The 23,295-nt window shown below is 42.3% G+C and overlaps 1 protein-coding gene across 2 annotated transcripts in view; it reads left to right on the top strand.

Moving 5' to 3' along the window:
* The window catches only part of slc6a2 (solute carrier family 6 member 2), a 123,165-nt gene that overhangs the window by 94,085 nt on the left and 5,785 nt on the right, over positions 1-23,295 (top strand). For both annotated transcript variants that reach the window (XM_033036313.1, XM_033036312.1), the window contains exons 8-12: positions 8,634-8,758; positions 10,718-10,830; positions 12,544-12,672; positions 14,388-14,487; positions 20,465-20,565. In XM_033036313.1, coding sequence (XP_032892204.1) covers positions 8,634-8,758; positions 10,718-10,830; positions 12,544-12,672; positions 14,388-14,487; positions 20,465-20,565 — 568 coding nt within the window. The remainder of the gene's footprint in view (positions 1-8,633; positions 8,759-10,717; positions 10,831-12,543; positions 12,673-14,387; positions 14,488-20,464; positions 20,566-23,295) is intronic.

The following is a 23,295-nucleotide window of genomic DNA, read 5'->3' as shown; positions in this document are numbered from 1 at the left end:
CCTTGTGACCCCGTGTGGGTTTTCTCCGGGTATCCTGGTTTCCTCCCACATTCCAAAGTTGTACAGGTTTGTTTGTAGGTTAATTGGCATTGGTAGAATTGAAATTGTCCCAAATGTGCGAAGCAGTTGGGCCGAAGGGTCTGTTTCTGCACTGTATCTCTAAAGTCTAATGTCTTAGTGTGAGGAAAGATCTCGAAGATAGACACAAAATACTGGAGTAACTCAGCAGGACAGGCAGCATCTCTGGAGAGAACGTCACCCATTCCTTCTCTCCAGAGATGCTGCCTGAACCGCTGAGTTACTCCAGCATTTTGTGTCCTCCTTCGATTTAAACCAGCATCTGCAGTTCTTTCCTACACGTCTTAGTCTAAATAGTGCCCTAGGTAAACATGAGGACTCATGTCCTATCCTGTTTTATATATATATTCCCTTATTTATGTTATATATTCCCTTGTTAATCCAGCACAAAAATTGTTCACCCACATTTTATTTACTGTAATTAATCCAATTTATATAATATCCTTTTGCAAGAGCAGAGAGTTTTTTGATATTACTATAGTCTAGGATTGATGGATAATATGATCATATTTTTCCTCTGTGCTCTCAATTCATAAACCTAATTCTTAACTGAAGATGCAGGCTATTCCTTCCTAGTCCTGGAAAAAGATTGTAGTCCTCTTCATCTGGTGTCCAGGTCATATCTAATTTTGTGTAAGTCCATTTGATTTCAGAGCTACAGAGGTTGGTTTCTGGAATCTCGTTTGTATTACAGGCTTCACCATGAATGTGTCTGTCCCTTTGCCCATCGTTTCTTGAATAAGATAGAATTATATAGATTTAATAGAGAAACAGTTCAGTCAGTGCAACTAAATTAGATTCCACATTCATCTTCTCTCTGCAGGTGTCAGGGGTTATGGGGAGAAGGCAGGAGAATGGGGTTAGGAGGGAGAGATAGATCAGCCATGATTGAATGGCGGAGTAGATCTGATGGTCCAAATGGCATAATGAAACTTATGAAATGAACTTATGAAATGAACTTACTTCATCCTACCTTCTAGGTACACCCTTTCATTCCTTCCTAAATAATGGCTTGTGTAAAATGAGAACAAAAATATATCCTGCTTCCACTCCACTGAACTCCTTCACAAGTTTAAAGAACTTTTCTCAGGTCATGTTTCATCCTTGTTTATAAAGAATCCAGACCTTTTCTACCTTTCCTGAGAGTTGTTCTCTCTCAATTCCTGTTGTATCCTTCAGTGTGTTTTACACTTTGAAAGGAATAGATAGGGAGAGGTTGGGTAGGCTGGGACTTTATTTCTTGGAGCTCAAGAGGATGAGGGTTGATCTGATGGAGGTGTATAAGATTATGAGGGGGATAGATAGGGTGGAGGCACAGAGTCTTTTACCCAGAGTTGGGGAATCAGAGGATATAGGTTTAAGGTGAGTGGGGAAACAATGATATACAGTACATAAAGGATGGTGGGTATATGGAATGAACTGCGAGAGGAGGTAGTTGAGGCAGGTACAATCACAATATTTTACATATGTTTGGACAGGTACATAGATAGGGTATGTTAGAAGGATATGGCCATGATCATATTGAATGGCGGTGCTGGCTCGAAGGGCTGAATGGCCTACTCGTTCACCTGTTTTCTATGTTTCTATGGGCCAAATGCAGGCAGGGGGGACCAGTGTAGATGGGACATGTTGCTCGGCGAGGGCACGTTGGGCCGTAGGGCTTGTTTCCACACTGTATGACTATGATTCAAAGACTTCTTCTCGCAAACAAAATGTGTAGGAAAGAACTGCAGGTGCTGGTTTAAATCGAAGATAGACACAAAATGCTGGAGTAACTCAGCAAGCAGGCAGCATCTCTGGGGCGAAGGGATGGGTACTAAGAGACTGTGTACACAGAAGTACATACTAAGAGACTGTGAAATCGACAGAAGGATGTAGGGCTGGGTGTTTATGCGTGCTATTTTTATGATATTTATTTTAGTTTATCTTTTTTAAAATATTTTACCTTGTATGTATCGTTAGCTTTTTAGAAATGTTTGAATGGTGCACTGACTGGCTGACATTTTACAATTTCGTTGTACATGGTTCATGTTACAATGACAATAAAGAAACTATTCTATTCTATTCTATTCTATGGGTGACGTTTCGGGTCGAGACCCTTCTTTAGACTTCTTCTAGCACCAATATTATAATCCTCTGCATTGTGGAGAGCAAAACAATTAGTAATGGTCTAAGAGTATGTAATTAATAAGCGTATAATTTATAACAAGGCAACTGATCAACATTTTTCTCCGCTGGTCTGTGGGAGCAAAGACAAATGACCGCTAATACCAGGTGAACATGACCTCAATTGTTTTGAAAAATGGCTTAATTGCCGGATATGAGAATGGACGTTATTTAGGTGAACTTCCAGTAGTAATTGACGAAGAAAAACTTTAAGTGAAGGTTGAAGCCCAACGTATTGTGGAACCATGGTTTCATAAAAGTTTAATGAACCGTTCCCACTTTCGGATCGTATTCCACTAAAAATGAAACCCTGTACTCAGTCCCCACTTTTATTGCTTTGTTTACCATTTAATGATTTATGAATCCTATTCCGAGATGTCTTTGTGCTTGCACTCAAATTAACGTTTTATTTTCCAAGGAGTAGGCAGCCTCCTTCGTTCTCACATCCGTTCCATTCTTAGTTCAGGTTGGTTTATTGTCACGTGTACCGAGGTACAGTGAAAAGCTTTTGTTGCGTGCTAACCAGTCAGCGGAAAGACGATACGCGATTACAATCGCGCCATTGGCAGTGTACAGATACACGAGAAAGGGAATAACGTGATTAACATTTAGTGCAAGATAAAGTCCAATGAAGTCCGATTAAAGATAGTCCGAGGAACTACAAAGTCTCTCCACTCTTGACTATTTTGGAATTAATTTGTCTTGGGTTTTCTATATAATCTGGTTCAGATTTTGCAAAAAGATGGCAGTGAATATATACACTACAATTAATACAAATTCTCACTTTGCTGATTGTATAACTTTAACTATATTTTTAATCACCAGTTTGTTTTGTGTTTGATTGCATATACCTCGAACAGCTACAGCTTAGTATGGAAGTAAAACTACATGAATCATTAAGTTTCTCATGGCCTTTGGAATTGGTGGTTTGTGTGTTACAAGATTTATACATTGTTTAATTAAATCAATTGGTCATGGTGTGAGTTTGGTGTAAAATTTAACTTATCATAATGTCAAGTCCTTATTGCTTTTCTTGCCAAAAAGCCAAGTATGATTATTAAACAAACTTCATCGGAATGATGCCTTTTAGTTTAGGAAATCTAAATTAATTACACCAGTAAAAGCAATTTGGAGACGTCCAGTGTTGTTAAAAAACTTGTAGGTTCAAGTCAACAAAGCAGTAAACTATCCTATTATCTCAATGATTGATTTTACTGAACAATTCATGGATTTTTTTCATTGTAATTCCAATCATTGAAAGGATTAGAAAATAGAGATATAAAGGGTGATTATTTTATCTCTTATTTTTCATAATTTCTTGCAAAAAGAGTGTCAATAGTCATAGAGCATGAAACAAGCCCTCTGCCCCACTCAATCATGCCAACCAAGATGCTTCACCTACGATAGTCCCATTTGAGCTTATTTGGCCCATATCCCTCGAAACCTTTCTAACCATGTACCTGCCCACATGTCCTTTAAATGCTGTTATCCCGAACCAGTCTCACCCCAGTCACTCCCTCTTCTCCTCTCTCCCATTGGGCAGGAGGTAGAGAAGTATGGAACTGCATACCTCCAGATTCAGGGACAGTTTCTTCCCAGCTGTTATCAGGCAACTGAAATGACCTCTCATCAGCTAGAGTGTGGTCCAGACTCCTATCTACCTCATTTGAGACCTTTGAACTATCTTTAATCAGAGTTTATCGGACTTCAATGTTAAAATTTTGCACTAAACGTTGTACCCTTTATGCTTCATCTGTACATTGTGGACAACTTGATTGTAATCATGTATAGTCTTTTCTTTGACTGGATAGCAAACCAACAAATGCTTTTCATTGCACCTTGGTACATGTGACAATAATCATCTAAACTCTAATCTAAACTAAGCTAAACTAAAACTAAACTAACGACCTGACTCAATTACCTCCACTGGCAGCTCATTTCGTAGTTCATTCCACTTCGAAACCAAACAGTCTTGTAGTCGTACTTCTAGTGCACTCTTTCCACATTTTTGAAACATGTTTTGTAAGCAATGAAGCCACAAGTTGAGAGAAAGTTGCTGCTGCTTAATTATTACATTTGTTTAAGTTTGGTTGTTAAACGTTTAACTTTGGATGGCTGTAAGTGGTGAGATTATCATTAACTACATCACTCAGTGTGTGGAACATTTCCGGTCAACCCGCTGCTGCGTTTGAACTGCACAATGGCGCAACGGTAGAGTTGCTGCCTTACAACGCCGGAGATCCCGGTTTGATTCTGACTATGGGTGCTGTTTGTTCAGCATTTTCCCTGTGAAACACGTGGGCTTTCTCCGGGTGCTCCGGTTTCCTCCCACATCCCAATGACGTGCGGGTTTGTAGGTTAATTGGCTTCTGTACATTGACCCTAGTGTGTAAGATGTGAAACTAAGGAGTATATGTTTAAGGTGAGAGGGAAAAGATTTCATAAGAAATCTGAAAGGCAGGTTTTTCATACAGAGGATGTTATGTTTACGGAACGAGCTGATCGAGGAAGTGGTTGAGGCAGGTACAATAACAACATTTAGAATCATAGTCATAGATAGCATTTGATAAGGGTCGGCATAGATACATAGATACATAGAAAATAGGTGCAGGAGTAGGCCATTCGGCCCTTCGAGCCTGCACCGCCATTCAATATGATCATGGCTGATCATCCAACTCAGTATCCCGTACCTGCCTTCTCTCCATACCCCCTGATCCCTTTAGCCACAAGGGCCACATCTAACTCCCTCTTAAATATAGCCAATGAACTGGCCTCAACTACCCTCTGTGGCAGAGAGTTCCAGAGATTCACCACTCTCTGTGTGAAAAAGTTTCTTCTCATCTCGGTCCTAAAGGATTTCCCCCTTATCCTTAAGCTGTGACCCCTTGTCCTGGCCTTCCCCAACATCGGGAACAATCTTCCTGCATCTAGCCTGTCCAACCCCATAAGAATTTTGTACGTTTCTATAAGATCCCCTCTCAATCTCCTAAATTCTAGCGAGTATAAGCCAAGTCTATCCAGTCTTTCTTCATATGAAAGTCCTGACATCCCAGGAATCAGTCTGGTGAACCTTCTCTGCACTCCCTCTATGGCTATAATGTCCTTCCTCAGATTTGGAGACCAAAACTGTACGCAATACTCCAGGTGTGGTCTCACCAAGACCCTGTACAACTGCATTAGAACCTCCCTGCTCCTATACTCAAATCCTTTTGCTATGAGGCATAGTAGGCTGCTCTGGTAAGTTAGATTACATTGGATCTGAGGAGAACTAGCTACTGGGTAGAGAATTGGCTTTATGGAAGGCAGCAGAGGATGATGGTGGAAGGTTTTTTGGACTGGAGGCATGTGACTGGTGGTAGGCCTCATGGATTGGTGCTGGGCCCATTGTTGTTTGTGGGTTATACCAGCAATTTGGGCAAAGATGTACAAGGCATGATTAGTAAGTTTGCTGTTAATTTGGTTTGCCCAGTCTATAAACCCCCTGTGATATGTCAGAAGGAGCTAAAGATGTTGGTTTATACTGAAGATAGACACAAAATGCTGGAGTAACTCAGCGGGACAGGCAGCATCTCTGGAGAGAAGGAATGGGTGACATTTCATTCGAGACCATTCTTCAGACCTGAGTCAACCTGAATCGCCACCCATTCCTTCTCTCCAGAGATGCTGCCTGTCCTGCTGAATCCCCTATGATATTGCTTCACCATTAATATGTGCACCTCTTGATTCCTGATTTATATTGTGTTCTGGCAATTTATCCAGCGTCTCTATAGCATTTCAAAATGTCAGTGTACAGGTCATCAGGTCCTGGAGATTTATAGTCAGCCTGGATCTTGAGCAGTTCGAATGAAATTATATCTGCATAGTGGTTAGAAACTACTTTGAGCAAAACTAATGATTTATAATTTTATACGTACATAACCATTTCCAGGTGCATTGAACAGGCACTATGGAAATGCTTTTCATTTTTTTTCTCCAGCAGTTTCTCCAAACCATCTGCTGCTCTGTCAGTGGAGTCATCGTGAAGGCACCACATAAATTGTACAGACAACCCACATACTTTCTCCTTCACATTGTGCAACAAATTGACAGGAGAATTATAAATCATTGAAATAATGGGAACCAATAGAGGAGGAGTGGGAAGAAGCATTTACGAAGAGGGTTAATGTAGGTATGAGGAGTAATAAGTGGAGCAATGAGGATTATGATGAAGGCCTAATGCTCACACCTGCAGGAAGATTGCAAACGTTGTACTTTATTTAATGAAATGCCTGAAATGTTTCTAATGTGCAAGATTAGTATGGGCTATTGTAGGGCCAATTACTTCTCTTATTACAAGAAAGGATCGAATTTTAGACCAAATGGTTTGGCTAAATTAAATTAGTTCTCTACACCATATCTTCACAGGCCCACACATTGTCAGCCTATTAACCTTTACCACATAGCTTTGCTTTCTCTCAACGCTCTCCAGTTTTAGTTTAGTTTAGAGATACAGCACGCGCACAGGCCCTTCAGCCCACCGAGTCCATGCCGTCCACTGATCGCCCGTTCACACTAGTTCTGTTATCCCACTTTCGCATCCACTCCCTACCCTCTAGGCTCCATTTTACAGAAGGCCACTTAACTTACAAACCCGCACGTCTTTGGGATGTGGGAGGAAACTGGAGCACCTGGAGGAAACTCCACACTTGCAAACTCCACACAGACAGCTCCCGAGATTCGGGATGGAACCCGGGTCTCTGGTGACGAGACATCAGTTCTACCAGCTGAGGCACTGTGCTAACATAGTGTTATAACATCGTGTTATGTCATACTGGATTCTGGAGGTGAGGTTGGATTTGGTATTAATGCTCTGGGTATGCCTCCCACTTGAATGAATGTTGTACAGAGAAGCATTGCGAATACTCCTCTGTAGAATATATTAATGATGACATGGGCAGAGCAAACTGAGTTAATGGGCGGATTGTCCATGGGGGAAGAAAATGCCGAAAATTGAATGGGAGAAGACACAAACAAGTATGGTATAGAAAGTGTGAAATGCAGATATCAATGCTTAGGATATTTCCATTGCAGAGGTTCTCAAGTTGTTGAGTTTATTGTCATATGCCCAAGTGCGGTGATGTTACACGTACACTGAAAACCTTGCTTGCAACAACATTACAGACACACAGATTCAGACAACACGCAGAAATATAATTGATACTTAAATCACACTTGATTTTTAGACAGTGGAAGGAAAAAGACTGCAAGGAGGAAATTACATGAGTGCTAAAATACATAATTAATTTAAAACAATGAGCAAAACACAAAGTGCTGGAGTAACTCAGAATATGTGGAGGAAATGGAAAGGCGACGTTTCGGGTCGGGACCCATCTTCAGATCCTTCTTCAGTCCCGACCTAAGACATCGCCTATCCATTTCCTCCAGAGATGCTGCCTGACCTGCTGAGTTACTCCGGCACTTTGTGTTTTGCTCAAGATTTCAGCATCTGCAGTTTCTTGTGTGTCTCTCTCTACCTTAAAATTCAATTCTACTTAAAGCAAAAGGCAAAACAATATGTGCAATTAACATAGTGTCATTAATGCTAAATCGCACTTCATAGAGAAGAAAGGAGTCTTTCTTAATATTCATGTTTGCTTTAATCTTTTGAAATAAAATGTCCAAGCTTCAAGCAACGCTTGGGCAGTCTCTGATGTTAAAGAGTTTGTACATCGCAGTGCTGCCACCCACTGGCACTGTAATGGAACTACACGTTGATTGTCAGGACTTTAACACAGAACTCGAGGAGCCTAATGCAAAGTGACAGTATTGTAATTTAACAACACAAAACCCAATACCAATACCATTCAATGCAATCTCCTTAATCCACATTTCTAATAAAATATATGCCCATATAAACTTGCATCTATCTATCCATTGAAGAGTTGATGCATTACCAGCAGCAAGTGATTTATGATTTTACAGGTAAATATTCTAAATGTAGAACAGAAAATACCGATAAAAGAAATCTCAGTCCCAGTCTGAAGAAGAGTTTCGGCCCAAAACGTCGCCTATTTCCTTCGCTCCATAGATGCTGCTGCACCCGCTGAGTTTCTCCAGCAATTTTGTGTACCTTCGATCTTCCAGCATCTGCAGTTCCTTCTTGAACTCTCAGTCCTAAGATTTGTTTTTGCATCTTTTGATATGGTAGCAATTAATGTCTGCTTTCCAGTTGTGGATTATATCCTGTTAATATCAGTATCGAATGTTGGAACAAGGTAAGTATTTGGTCATTCAAGGTAAATAGGAGACAAACTCCTAAAATTAATGCTTAATAATTAAATATCTGAAAATGTCTTACCTCATCTCCATTTAATTTCCATCTAAATTGTGCTTTCTTTTGTGTGTCACAGAGACGCAATTTTTACCAGCTCCATCAACTGCGTGACAAGTTTCTTCTCAGGATTTGCTATCTTTTCTGTGTTGGGCTACATGGCATACAAGCACGGAGTTGATATTTCAGAGGTAGCCACAGATGGTAAGTCAGTCGCACAGTTTTAAATGCACGGTTTCAATTGTATAGAGCCATAGTAATACAGCGTGGAAACAGGTCCTTCAACTTCCATCTACACTAGTCTCACCTACCTGTGTTTGGCCCATTTCCCTGTAAATCTGTCCTATCCATGTACCTGTCTAACTATTTCTTAAATGTTGCGATAGTCCCTGCCTCAACTAACTCCTCTGGCAGCTCATTCCATACACCTTCCACCCTTTGTGTGAAAAAGTCACCCATGGTTGTACAGGGTCTTGGTGAGACCACACCTAGAGTATTGCATACAGTTTTGGTCTCCTAATCTGAGGAAAAACATTCTTGCCATAGAGGGAGTACAGAGAAGGTTCACCAGACTGATTCCTGGGATGTCAGGACTCTCATATGAAGAAAGACTGGATAGACTCGGCTTGTACTCGCTAGAATTTAGAAGATTGAGGGGGGATCTTATAGAAACTTACAAAATTCTTAAAGGATTGGACAGGCTAGATGCAGGAAGATTATTCCCGATGTTGGGGAAGTCCAGAACAAGGGGTCACAGTTTAAGGATAAGAGGGAAGTCTTTTAGGACCGAGATGAGAAAAACATTTTTCACGCAGAGAGTGGTGAATGTGGAATTCTCTGCCAGAGAAGGTAGTTGAAGCCAGTTCATTGGCTATATTTAAGAGGGAGTTAGATGTGGCCCTTGTGGCTAAAGGGTTCAGGGGGTATGGAGAGAAGGCAGGTACGGGATACTGAGTTGGATGATCAGCCATGATCATATTGAATGGCGGTGCAGGCTCGAAGGGCCGAATGGCCTACTCCTGCACCTATTTTCTATGTTTCTATGTTTTTATGTTTCCATCTACACTAGTCCCATTTACGTAGGGAGACTGACAAAAAACTCCGGGAACCGCACGGAAACCTTGGGTGGGGCGCAAAGTCTCCAGAGGTTTCCGTTCAGGTTTCCTAAGTGGGACAGGGGCATTAGATCGCAAAACCACAATCAATCTTTACAGAGGAGAAAGACCAGGTTAGAGGATTAGATTTCCTGTTATTGAAATTAAGTGTCATCTGGTATTTGATTAGATGTTGATAACTTTAAATTGATCATCAATTCCTTGTAAAAAAAAAATTATGTTCCCAGTAAATGTGATTCACCAATCTCCAGATTCGAAGATAAATCTTTGAGAATGAGTTTACTGAGTAAGTGAGAGCAATCAGTTAATTAAAAGTGACAGATTAGACTGTGAGGGCATTTAAGTGAACCACCCTCTGTTTCACATCAGATTTTAATGCTTTTTCACTGTTTAATCCTTGCAACCTGCCATCCTAAAATCAATTAGATTAGTTAGTGGTGACAGCTTACATTTTTCAGATGAAAATCCAGTGCAAATACTTGAATGAAATAAATCGCAGCTCCACACCTCCTGATCTTCACTCACACGCCACACCTAATATTGTTCATCCATTCTTCCGAAGAACCTTTCTCTGGATTGTTAAAAATAGGAATTGGCTAATTGTGCTTTAGGGCAGACGTTTTCTGGATCTTGATTAGTACGGGTGTCAAAGGTTATGGGGCGGAGATTGACTGATTTTTGATTAGTACGGGTGTCGAGGGCTATGGGGAGACGGCAGGAGAATGGGGTTGGGAGGGAAGATCACAAGATCATAAGCGATAGGAGTAGAATTAGGCCATTCGGCCCCATCAAGTCTACTCCGCCATTCAAGCATGGCCGATCTATCTCTCCCTCCTAACCCCCTTCTCCTGCCTTCGCCCCATACCCCCCGACACCCATCAGCCACGATTGAATGGCAGAGTGGACTCGATGGGCCGAATGGCCTCATTCTGCTCCTATAACTTACGAGGCTATGAGTAGTAAATCATGGGCTCTCGCTACTTTAAAGTTGATTTGCGGTGGGCAATAATTCCAGCAGCAGATTCACTCTGTGCCTTTCTGTCCACAGGTCCAGGCTTGGTGTTTGTCATCTATCCCGAGGCAATCTCCACGCTCCCAGGTTCAACATTTTGGGCGATTATGTTCTTCATAATGCTGCTGACATTGGGGATAGACAGTGCAGTAAGTGGCGTGTTACTTTGCCCATCGCTCACTTGAAGTTCACGGTTCAGTGAGAGGTTCATCCCACCTTCTTGGGCCGTTAGGGGTGAACGTGAAGCGTTGCTCTTTCCACCAAGACTTCAATCCGAGGATGAATAAAATGGAAACCAACACGTCTGCTTTCAATTGGAGAGCCGTGTACTACGGATTGTAATTAGCAGCTTAAAGTGACGTCTTGATATAGTTGCCCTTCTTGCCGACATTCCTTGGCAATCAATTAGCAAAAGTGCCGAGTGAGAGGGTCCTGTTCCACGAGTATAAATGCACAAGCTTGCAATTAGTTCAACCTTTTCAGAGAAATAGTCGTACAGCATGGAAACAGGCCCTTCGGCCCAACTGCCCACATGACCAACATGCCCCATCTACATTAGTTGGGCCTGCGTTTGGCCCATATCCCTCCAAACAAGTTCTGTCCATGTAGCTGTCTAATTGCGTCTTAAACGTTGCAATAGTCGCTGCCTCAACTACCTCCTCCGGCAGCTCGTTCCATACACCCATCACCCTTTGTGTGCAAAAGTTACCCCTCAGATTCCTCTTCAATCTATCCCCTCTTCACCTTAAACCTGTGGTTATCGGTTCCCCTACTCTGGGCAAGAGACTTGGGTGGGAGGTTGCAACCTTCACGTGGTCCGCCCTGTTTCGACGAATGCAATCAACCTGGTGTGCACAACCAAATAAGATCAAATAGAACAAGTTGTCCTGCAACTTTAGGCTGTGCACGCCATACGCAAGAAGAAGACGAAGGCAACAGACTCTGTGCGTCTACCCATTCTATTCCTCTCATGATTTAATGCACCTCGATAAGATTACACCTCAGCTTTTCTAGCAGCTGCTTATGGTTCCCTGCCAAAGGTTCAATGCAAGACAAGGCTCATTGTAGTTGAGAACCCAAATGCATCCTAGTATTAGTCATCTGAACATTGAACTCTCCAATATTTGGTAACCTCCTTCTATACCCCCCAACAACTCCCCCTTTCCCCTCCACATTCCCCTTTGTCAGACAGCATCGCTGGAGAACAGGAAGGTGACGTTTCGCTTCGAGACCCTAAAGAAGGTCTCCAGAGATGCTGTCTGACCCGCTGAGTTACTCTGGTGTCAATCTTTGGTTTAAACCAGCATCTGCAGTCCCTTCTTACACAAACCTAATGCCAATGCCTCATAATAACCTAAAATGCCTTCACACTGTTAAACTATGGGACAACAAAAACGTTTATATATTTTCCCATTCAGTCGTTTTTAAATGTACGTTAGATATCCAGAGCATCCTGTATTTAATATAAAGCTTTGTCATCGGTGAAAGAAACGCTAATGGGCCTGTCCCACTTACGCGACTTTTTCCGTGACTTGCCGGCACCCGTCATAGGTCGCTGCAGGTCGCCGAAAATTTTCAACGTGTTGAAAATCCAGCGGCGACCAGAACAAGGCACGACTCTTTGGGCGACCACTCACGACCATACAGGCTTCACCCCACGACATGTTGCCAGGGTGTCGCCTGTATGGTCGTGAGTAGTCTCCTCAGTCGCCCAAAGAGTCGTAGCATGTTGAAAATGTTCGGCCACCTGCAATGACCGGCAGTCTGGTGTCGGCAGTCGCTGGAAAAGTCACGTAAGTGGGACAGGCCTGTAAGTCATTGTGGGTTTGATGTAATCCTTTGTGGTCTCGTTGCCTCTACAGATGGGTGGCATGGAGGCGGTGGTCACTGGAATCACGGACGACTTCAAGATTTTGAAGAAGCATCGGAAGCTTTTCACGCTGGTCACTGCAGGCGGAACCTTCCTGGTCGCGCTGCTTTGCATCACCAACGTAAGTGTGAAGCGGCCGGGCGCGATTAAACATGGACTGACATTAGACATGCAGGTAAAAGTGTGCGCGAAGGAACTGCGGATGCTGGTTTATACCGAAGATAGGCACAGATGCTGGAGTAGCTCAGTGGGTCGGGCTGCTTTTCTGAGGCAGCGTGAAGTGTAGATGAAGTCAATGGTGGAAAGTCTGGTCTGCGTGGTGCATAGGGTCAACTCTTCAACACGACAATTTCTCTCGGACTTGGGCAAACCTGTTGCCAAACCAAGGGGGGGTTAAAGTAGAAATATAGAACTGCAGATGGAGGTTTAAGGCGAAGATAGACACAAAATGCTGGAGTAACTCAGCGGGACAGGCAGGCAGCATCTCTGGAGAGAATGAATCGGTGACATTTCGGGTCGAGACCCTTCTTCAGGGATTAGTGTCAATGGATGAACGATGGGTGGCATGAACCTGGCGCAGTGAGGCACCAGCTCTGCCAGCTGTGTCACTGCCGAGCCCTTCTGCTCTCATTCATTCTGGATTGATGGACTGTCAGTTCTGTAATTCTGACTGAAGAAGGTCTGACTGTAATATCATTTTAGCTCATTTGTACATAATACATTTAAAGTGAAATGACAAAGATATTAGACCAGGTAGTGCAATGTTCTACGCATATACTGTACATGCATGAACTAAGCTAATTAGATACAATGATAATATATTAGAAACTAAAATATAAAAATTTTCAGTTCAAAATATGAATGTCACTTAAGCCCCATTACCTGCCCCTTTAGTACGATACTAATGGCAGAAGGAGAAACAAAGAACTGCAGATGCTGGTTTATACCAATGATAGACGCAAAGTGCTGGAGTAACTCAGTGGGTCAGGTGGCATACTGGAGAACGTGGATAGGCTGAGGAAAGACACAAAGTGCTGGAGTAACTCAGCAGGTCAGGTGGCATACTGGAGAACGTGGATAGGCTGAGGAAAGACACAAAGTGCTGGAGTAACTCAGTGGGTCAGATAGCTTCACTGTACAAAACGGACAGGTGATGTTTCGGGCCAGGATCCATCTTTAAATTTAGATTTAGCTCTTGGGATTAACGGAATCAAGGGATATGGGGAGAAAGCGGGAACGGCCTACTGATTTTGGATGATCAGCCATGATCATATTGGTGGGTGGGCCAAATGGCCTACTCCCGTACCTATTTTCTATGTTTCTGTTTCAAACTGATTTTGAGGGACCCCGTACTTTCAAAAATAGACACAAATTGCTGGAGTAACTCAACAGGACAGGCAGAATCTCTGGAGAGAAGGAATGGGTGACGTTTTGGGTCGAGGTCTCAACCAGAGATGCTGCCTGTCCCGCTAAATTACTCCAGCATTTTGTGTCTATCTTCGGTGTAAAACCAGCATCTGCAGTTCCCTCCTACCCCCATACTTTCTGTCTGAAGAAGAGTCCCAACCTGAAACGTCACCCATCCTTTTCCTCCAGAGCTGCTGCTTGACCTGCTGAGTTACTCCAGCGCTTTGTGTCTGTCTCTCAATGGGGGAAGGATGTTGGCTTATTAATGACTTGAGAAGTTTCCAGTCCAAAAATATTTTTGACATAATGCTGGATATTGTCAAATTAACTATCATCCTGAATCTTGCAAATTTATGATGTTTTTGGGAAACAGTTAAGGACAATTAAACTAATAGGGAAATATTAATGACCTGTTTCTGCCTTCTGTAGGGGGGGATTTACGTATTCACGTTACTCGATCAATTTGCAGCAGGAACAGCTATCCTTTTTGGGGTATTAATAGAAGCTATTGGTGTGTCGTGGTTTTATGGTAAGGTCCTCTTGTCCATTTTAAATTATTTGAATACAATGTTTAAAGGACTATGGTAAATTGTTATGTAATAAATCAATTAATTAATCATACGTCCCGCTGAGTCCGTGCCGACCAACGATTCCCGCGCACTAACGCTATCCTACACACTAGGGACAATTTACAGAAGCCAACTAACCTACAAACCAGCACGTTGTTGGAGTGTGGGAGGAAACTGGAGCACCCGGAGAAAACCCACGCGGGTCACAAGTAGAACGTACAAACTCCGCAAAGACAGCACTGGTAGTCATGATCGAACCCGGGCCTCTGGCGCTGTAAGGCAGCAACTCTGCCACTGCACCACGGTGCTGCCCACATTTATTACATTAATTAAAAATGTAATTAATTTATTATTACAATAACAGTTTAACTCTGATAAGATATTGAGGTGTATACAGCACTGATTTAACAGGGAGAATATGAACAGTTTTCTTTCCTTTGTATTGTACTGTACTTTTGGTGCTGATAGGGTTTAGACCAAATTGAATTAAATATAATTTTTACTCATCTGACCCGGGTTCGATCCTGACTACGGGTGCTGTCTATATGGAGTTTGTACGTTCTCCCTGTGATCTGCATGGGCTTTCTCCTGGAACTCCAGTTTCCTCCCACACTCCAAAGTCGTACAGGTTTATCGGTTAATTGGCTTGGTATATATGTATAATTGTTCCAGGTGTGTGTAGGATAGTGTTAGTGTGCGGGGATCACTAGCTGGCGTGGTCTCAGTGGGCCTATTTCCATGCTGTATCTAAACTAAACTATACTAAACTAAACTAAACTAATCTAAACTGAGCTATGTACTCTAGGGCATGACATTTGCACCCCAGAGAAAAGACTCTGACTATCTACCCTATCTATGCCTCTCATCATCTTAATTACTTCGATTAGGTCACCCCAGTCTCCAATGTCCCTGAGAATACAACCCAAGTTTGTCCAACCTCCCTTATACTGTAGCTAATACTCTCCACGCAATGTCCTGGTGTCCTGGTGAGTGCCCTCTCCAGTCTAAACCAGAGTCTAGATGTGCCTGTGTTATCCTTACTATCATAGCGTGTAGACACCTCCAATTGTAAGCCTCAGAAGGGGATCAGGGTCATTTGAGGCCGTGGGTCAATGATGGGTGAACTCTTTCATGAAAGATGATACTCTATTAAACCTCTTTGCTTTAATTAATCTCTGCTGATAATGTGATCTGGCAATTTGTCCTCTATTCCATGACTAACAAAAAAAGACTGGGTAGTTTGGCTAACATAATGGGATCATTGTTAAGGCACTCAAGGACTGTGCGACATTTAAGGAAATTGAAATATTTGGTCTTCAGCCTCTTCGAGAAAGTCATGCAACTAAACTGTGGTGGCCTTTCATGCCCCTACAATCCAATTACGTGCAACTATTACCTTTGAAGATCTGAACAACTGTCTGGAGAATAATCTTTGTGACTTAATCAAGGACTCGACCAGAAATTTCAACTTCCCGGTTATTTCTGCAATATTCCAAGCAAAGATAATATTTTTTGTGGAAATTAATACATTTTATACCAGTAAATAACTGATCATTCATTCATTCATTTTGTTTTTCCATTGCCGAAGAAATGACACTTTATTTGGCACAGCGGTAGAGTTGCTGCCTTATGGCGCCAGAGACTGGGGTTCAATCCTGACTACAGGTGCTGTCTGTACGGAGTTTGTGCGTTCTCCCTGTGACTGTGTGGGTTTTCTTCCGGGTGCTCCGGTTTCCTCCCACATTCCAAAGACGTGCAAGTTATTGTAGGTTAATTGGATTCTGTAAATTGTCAATCGTGTATAGGATAGAACTGGTGTGCGGGTGATTGCTGGCTAAGTTGAACGAAACTTCATGCTCCATCAAAATTAAATATATTTTTTGCATTCATCAAGCTATTCATAATGCTTCTATAAATTGTTTTAGAGTGTAATTTTATTCGTGATCATTTTAAAACAAACTGCTGGAAGAATATAAATGATTCCCTTTCATCATGAGGTGCTACAGAAGGATGGCACAGAGCTTCTGCCTCACAGTGCCAGAGACCCAGGTTCGATCCTGAGCTCGGCTGGTGTCTGTGTGGCGTTTATACATTCTCCCTGTGGACGGATGGGTCTCCTCTGGGTTTTCCAGTTTTCTCCCACATCACAAAGACGTGTGGGTTTGTACTTTGATTGGCTACTGTAAAATGGTCGGAGTGGTCTCTGTGGGCCGAAGGGCCTGTTTCCATGCTGTATCTCTAAATGTTCTCCAGAAAAAAACTCCAATCAAACACAACTTATTAGGTCATTTTCCAACTCATTGGCATCTTAGTGGCTCAAAGAATATTTGGCCAACACACAAGAAAGGGCAGCACAGTGGTGCATCTAGTACAGTGGTTCCCAACCTTTTTCGTCCCGTTTACCATTGGCAACTTTAATGGCACATAACAATGTTATTTCACTTATTTATGAACAACTAATGATGAACAGATATGCAAGAACCAAACACAGTCAGTCAATGAGAAAAAATATGTACAAATCCAGAATCAACAAATTTACCCCCTGGGTAGGCGAAATTAACCCCCTTTGGGTTAATTTACCTCAGGTTGGGAACCCTTGATCTAGTAGAACCATTGCCTGAGTGCACCAGAGACCTGGGTTCAACCCTGACCTCGGCTGCTGTCTGTGTGGAGTTCGCACATGGGGCGCACCGACAGGCGATCCCCGCACATTAACATTATCCTACCCACACCAGAGACAATTTAGACTTACACCAAGCCAATTAACCTACGAACCTGTAGTCTTTGGAGTGTGGGAGGAAACTGAAGGTCTCGGAGAAAACCCGCGGGTTTTCGGACAATACTCTCGGTGAATACTCACAGAACAAGCTAAAGAATCAGATTAAGTTTTATATTCTCAGTCTGATAAATGATGATCTAGTCCCTGGCCCTATAAATACCAATTTATAGTTCTGGATCCTTTATCACCCCAGCCAATACAAATAGCATAAATATTCATCCTTCATTAAGTATTACCATTCCCAGTGTAAATAACATTCCTTTCAAAATGCTCTTAATTTGAGTCAATACATTATGGTAACTTGAGACTTTTGAGTTTTTAATTTGTAATATCTTGCATGGAAAAATAACAGATAATGTAATGTCTGACATTCATGAGATGAAGGATTTATAATTTGGCTTCTCATCAACCACTATAGTGCATTGTGAAGTCTACAAAGTTTCTAGTGCACTTGTTAAAACGTTTGTTTCAACCAGAAATACAGCATATGTTGTTTAGTCCGCACGTCCGCACCGACCAGCGATCCCCGCACAGCAACACGACACTAGGGATGGTTTTTACATTTAAAGCAAGCCAATTAACCTACAAACCTGTACGTCTTTGGAGCGTGGGAGGAAACCAAAGTTCTCTGAGGAAATCCACGCGGTCACGGGGAGAACGTGCAAACTCTATAGAGACAGCACCTGTAGCCAGGGTCAGAGAAACATAGAAACATAGAAAATAGGTGCAGGAGTAGGCCATTCGGCCCTTCGAGCCTGCACCGCCATTCAATATGATCATGGCTGATCATCCAACTCAGTATCCCATACCTGCCTTCTCTCCATACACCCTGATCCCTTTAGCCACAAGGGCCACATCAAACTCCCTCTTAAATACAGCCAATGAACTGGCCTCAACTACCTTCTGTGACAGAGAGTTCCACAGATTCACCACTCTCTGTGTGAAAAAAAATTTTCTCATCTCGGTCCTAAAGGATTTCCCCCTTATCCTTAAGCTGTGACCCCTTGTCCTGGACTTCCCCAACATCGGGAACAATCTTCCTGCATCTAGCCTGTCCAACCCCTGGGGTCGAACCCGGGTTTGTGGCGCTGTAAGGCAGCAACTCTACTGCTGTGCTGACAAATGGTCTTGTGTATCAAAATATAAAAGCGTGCCTGACCCATGCTTGAAACAGTTATTAGTTACTTTGCTTTGCAAGTAACAACCTAAGTGCTTGCTTCACAACCCCAGTTCTGGACTGGTTTCCTGAAGGGTGTTAGTACCAATGATCCCGTATATCGGGTACAGTTAGACCTGCAACCTGCTAGTGCTTACCTGAATAGAACATAGAGCAGTGCAGCACAGGAACAGGCCCTTCGGCCCACAAAGTCTGTGCCGAACATTCTGCCAAGATAAAATACTCGATAGGCTCAAATGGCACGGATCAAAAAGGAGGTGTATTTGACTGAGCAGATTCAAGAAACTGCAGACACTGGTTCACACAAAAGAACACAAAGTGCTGGAGTAACTCAAAGGGTCAGGCAGCACTTCTGGAAAACATGGATGGGTGACGTTTCGGATCAGGACCCTTCTTCAGACTGAAACATCACCTATCCATGTTCTCCAGAGATGCTGCCTGACTCTCTGTGTTACTCCAGCACTGTGTTCTATTTCACAGGACCTTGGATGTACGTCAACTATATTAAATGTTAAATAGATTTGACACAAAGCGACTGTTTTATAGGCCGTGTCCTAACCGCAATCAACTAATATTCCTTTTAATTCTTGCAGAAATTAAATGCTTGACTCCAATGGCAAGACATGAACATAATTCAAATTAATAGGACAGAATGTTTTGTAGTCGTCATTGCTTACATGATCATATTCTGCCATCTGGAATATTAACCCCTGCAGTTGTATTTTGTCAAGTCTTTATATCTGAGTTATCCTTCTTCACTTCTCTGTCTATTTGGAAAAATAACATTTTAGCCTTGGGTTTGGAATGTAGAGGTTATGTAAAATCTTCTAATCATCTTGTTTTTTAAAGTATTTGTTTTAAGTAGTTGCAAAGAACATTTCCAAAGACTGCTATCAAGTTCCTTGTAACTCTGATACATTTGGTTAAAATGAAAAATAATTTTCTTTTATTGCAGTTCTATAACATAGAAACGTAGAAACATGGAAAATAGGTGCAGGAGTAGGCCATTCGGCCCTTCGAGCCTGCACCGTCATTCAATATGATCGTGGCTGATCATCCAACTCAGTATCCTGTACCTGCCTTCTCTCCATACCCACAAGGGCCACATCCGACTCCCTCTTAAATATAGCCAATGAACTGGCCTCAACTACCTTCTGTGGCAGAGAATTCCAGAGATTCACCACTCTCTGTGTGAAAAATGTTTTTCTCATCTCGGTCCTAAATGATTTCCCCCTTATCCTTAAACTGTGACCCCTTGTTCTGGACTTCCCCAACATCGGGAACAATCTTCCTGCATCTAGCCTGTCCAACCCCTTAAGAATTTTGTAAGTTTCTATAAGATCCCCCCTCAATCTTCTAAATAACCTATCTTCTTTTTAATTGGCCTCTGTAAATTGCCCCTAGTGTGTAGGGAGTGGATGAGGAAGGGATAACACAAGCATGATTGGGTGAATGATGGGCCGTGTGGACTTGGTGGACCTGTTTCCACGCTGTATCTCCAATATGTCATCTCAAATCTCTCTTTTTTTTTTCAAATATTTATTTTATTAGAAGCAATTGTACAAGGAGAAAGTAATCGACATAACAATTATACAATTTTCGTTCAGCTTCAATTTTAACATTTTATAAACTAATAACTAAATCCAATCTCTAAACAAAAATATCCGTTAGTTTATTTAATTCAGATCATTAACCTGGGAGGGGACTTTGATGAGTATTTTAGACTGATTTTTTTTTTAAATGGACAATTTAAGAAAACTTAGCTTCTGCTTAGACTGTGTATCCTTTATAAAGCCGGTGCAGAGAATTCTGTTCAGAAATTACAATGTTTGTCTGCTGGTGGGCAATTAGATTGCTATTTCTTTTGTGAGGGTATAAAATTGCATTGTTTCACCGCCAATTACTTTGGACAGGGTGTTGAAATGTCCCGCCCACGATACTGTAGATGCTCTAATGTGTTCTGGAATTGCTTCTGCTTCAGGAGTTGACAGATTCAGCGAAGACATCAAACAAATGACAGGCTTCAAGCCAGGACTCTACTGGAGGCTCTGCTGGAAGTTTGTTAGTCCAGCCTTTTTATTGGTAAGCAAATAATAGCGACATGACTCCTGTGTGTTAAAATAATGTGAGCCATCTTTAAAAGGGTCCCAGCACAAGTTGGTTGAGGAGTCATCGAGTCTTACAGCATCGGAGACAGGCACTTTGATCCAGCCAACCTAGATGCCCCATCTACATTAAAGACACAATGCGCTGGAATAACTCAGTGGGCCAGTCAGCATCTCTGGAGATAAAGGATGGATGACGTTCCGGGTCATGACCCTTTTTCAGTCTGAAGAGGGATCATGAACCGAAACATCATCCATCCTTTTTGTCCAGAGAGGGCCTGCTGCATGGCCCGCTGAGTCAGATCTCAAATTGAAAAGTCACCCATCCTTTTACTCCAGAGATGCTGCCTGGCCCGTTAAATTACTCCAGCACTTTGTGTCTACCTCTGGTAAGTAAACCAATACTTGTAGCTCCTTGTTTCTACACATCACCCCTTCTGAACTAGTCCCACCTGCCCGCGTTTGACCTTTCCTACCCATGTACCTGTCCTAATGTCTTTTAAATGTTGTTATAGTTTCTGCCTCAACCACCTCCCCTGGCAGCTCATTCGTATACCCACCACTCTCCGTGTGAAAAAGATGCCCCTTGGTTATGGGAAAAATAAGTCTTCAGATAATGTGGCCTGATAGCCGGTTGTGATAATCCAGATTTCCACCTGAAGTGGATAAAATAACTTGGAACATTATCTAAAGATGTAATTCTAAGTGTTGGTACAGCTACTTTCATGTGGCGTGCACAGCCTAAAGTTGTAGGTCAACTTGTTCTATTTGATCTTCTGTTTGTGCATGTCGAGTTGATTGCATTAGTCGAAACAGGGCGGACCATGTGAAGGTTGCAATCTTCCACCCCAGTGTTGGTACATGTCAAAAACCTTATTTTTCAAATATATCCCTGAATGTTCAATATTTTTTTTAATATTTTTTAAAATTGTACCCCTAAATGTTCAATAAACATAATGAATAATGTACAAATTAGCAGAGAATGAACAGGGGAGTGCTATCCTAATGGTTTCTTGGAAGGAGTGTAGTAAATCATAAAATATATTGAACCATAAATTGCTGTATAAAGTAGTTTGGGCAAAAATTTCTATATAGAGTCAAGAGCTCATGGATTCATCCAGTCCTTCAGCTGATCATGTTCATGCTGACCAGAAAGTCCATTTGTGTTTTACTAATTAAAAGAAGTTTATTTATTTTGCATCCAGATTCAGTCAATTAATTATCTTTTCGATTTATTATCAGGGGAAAGCTACAGATATCTTCAGATTAGACCTTCATTAAAAATCATGTAATATAATCTCTAAATTGATGAACAGTTATTCATGTGTCATGGCGTCACAGTGGCATAGCGGTAGAGTTGCTGCCTTACCGCACCAGAGACCTGAGTTGATCCTGACTGCGGGCGATGTCTGTACGAAATTTGAACCTTCTCACTGTGACCCACATGGGTTTTCTCCGGGTGCTCCGGTTTCCTCCCACACCCCCAAAGACGTACAGGTTTGTAGGTTAATTGGCTTCAGTGAAATTGTAAATTGTCCCCGGCGTGTAGGATAGTGCTTGCGTACGGGATGATCGCTGGTCGGCGCAGACTAAGGTCTAAAGCGCAGAATAAAGTGAATATTTAATATGACATTTGAAACAGCTTTAGTTTATCAGAAAGTAGGAGTATTCTTATGAGTGAATGTATAAAGAGCGAGATATCCAATTTCTTCTAATTAAATCAGTGAAACACTTTTGGGCAAATATTTACACTGTACAAGATAAGGGAAGTGTGTGCTATGTTCTTCTTGCTTCTCTAAAGGGCTTACAGCAAGGTTATACAATCAGTGGCGTTTACGTTCAGAGCAGAACTTTGCTTTTGGCAGTTCTCGGGGCATGCAGCTGGTGGTTGTCAGAAGCAAACTGTAAAGCTAGCTAACATGTGTCTTATTGCATTTAACTGCATTGCCATTTCTCTGGCTACGCCTTACCTTCTTGCAAGGGAATATGTGCAGCCTTTGACATTCAGTTCTGTAACTCTTCTACTAAGTAACAGATTTTATTTGACAGGACCCAGAAATAATATCGTGGTCACGGTGGAAAATTAACAAACAATATGAGCTGCAAAAACAGATGTTGGGAATCTGGTCGGGACAATGAACTGCAGATGCTGGTTTATACCAAAGCTAGGGACAGAGTGCTGGAGTAACTCAACGGGTCAGGCAGCAGCTCTGGAGAAAATGGATAGGTGACGTTTCAGGTCGGGACCCTTATACAGAGTGGAAGCAGGGAAATGGAGTGGGTGGGGCGGGGGTGGGGCGGTGAACTTGAGATCCTAATTTATCCTGGTCTTTTCACACCATCAGATCATTCACCCCACCCCTCCCCCCCCAAAAGAAACAGCCCCTTCAACCCACCAATCAGCCGCGAACGTCTCGATGAGGTAGAGATCACTCAGCCTAGGCGCCACATTTCCAGGCGGACTTCCAGCGGGGATTTCAAGTGCTCTCTCGTAATTTTGACCAGATTAAAGGAGATGCCGGACCACCGATTGGCCGGAGAATCGGTGGTGGAACTGGATCAGCCTTCACCGCTGCCTCTGTTCACCTGCTGCTCTGGCCACCATTTGTATCTTTGTTACGCCCAGACTTGATTATTTATCAGCATGTCCAGTCATCTTCCCTCCTTCAGCACATTAGCATCAGCAAAAAGCCTGCCCCGACTCAAT

The sequence above is a fragment of the Amblyraja radiata genome, chromosome 17 (genome assembly GCF_010909765.2).
Source record: "Amblyraja radiata isolate CabotCenter1 chromosome 17, sAmbRad1.1.pri, whole genome shotgun sequence".
Taxonomy (NCBI): Eukaryota; Metazoa; Chordata; class Chondrichthyes; order Rajiformes; family Rajidae; genus Amblyraja; species Amblyraja radiata.
This window is presented reverse-complemented; position numbering and strand designations above follow the sequence as displayed.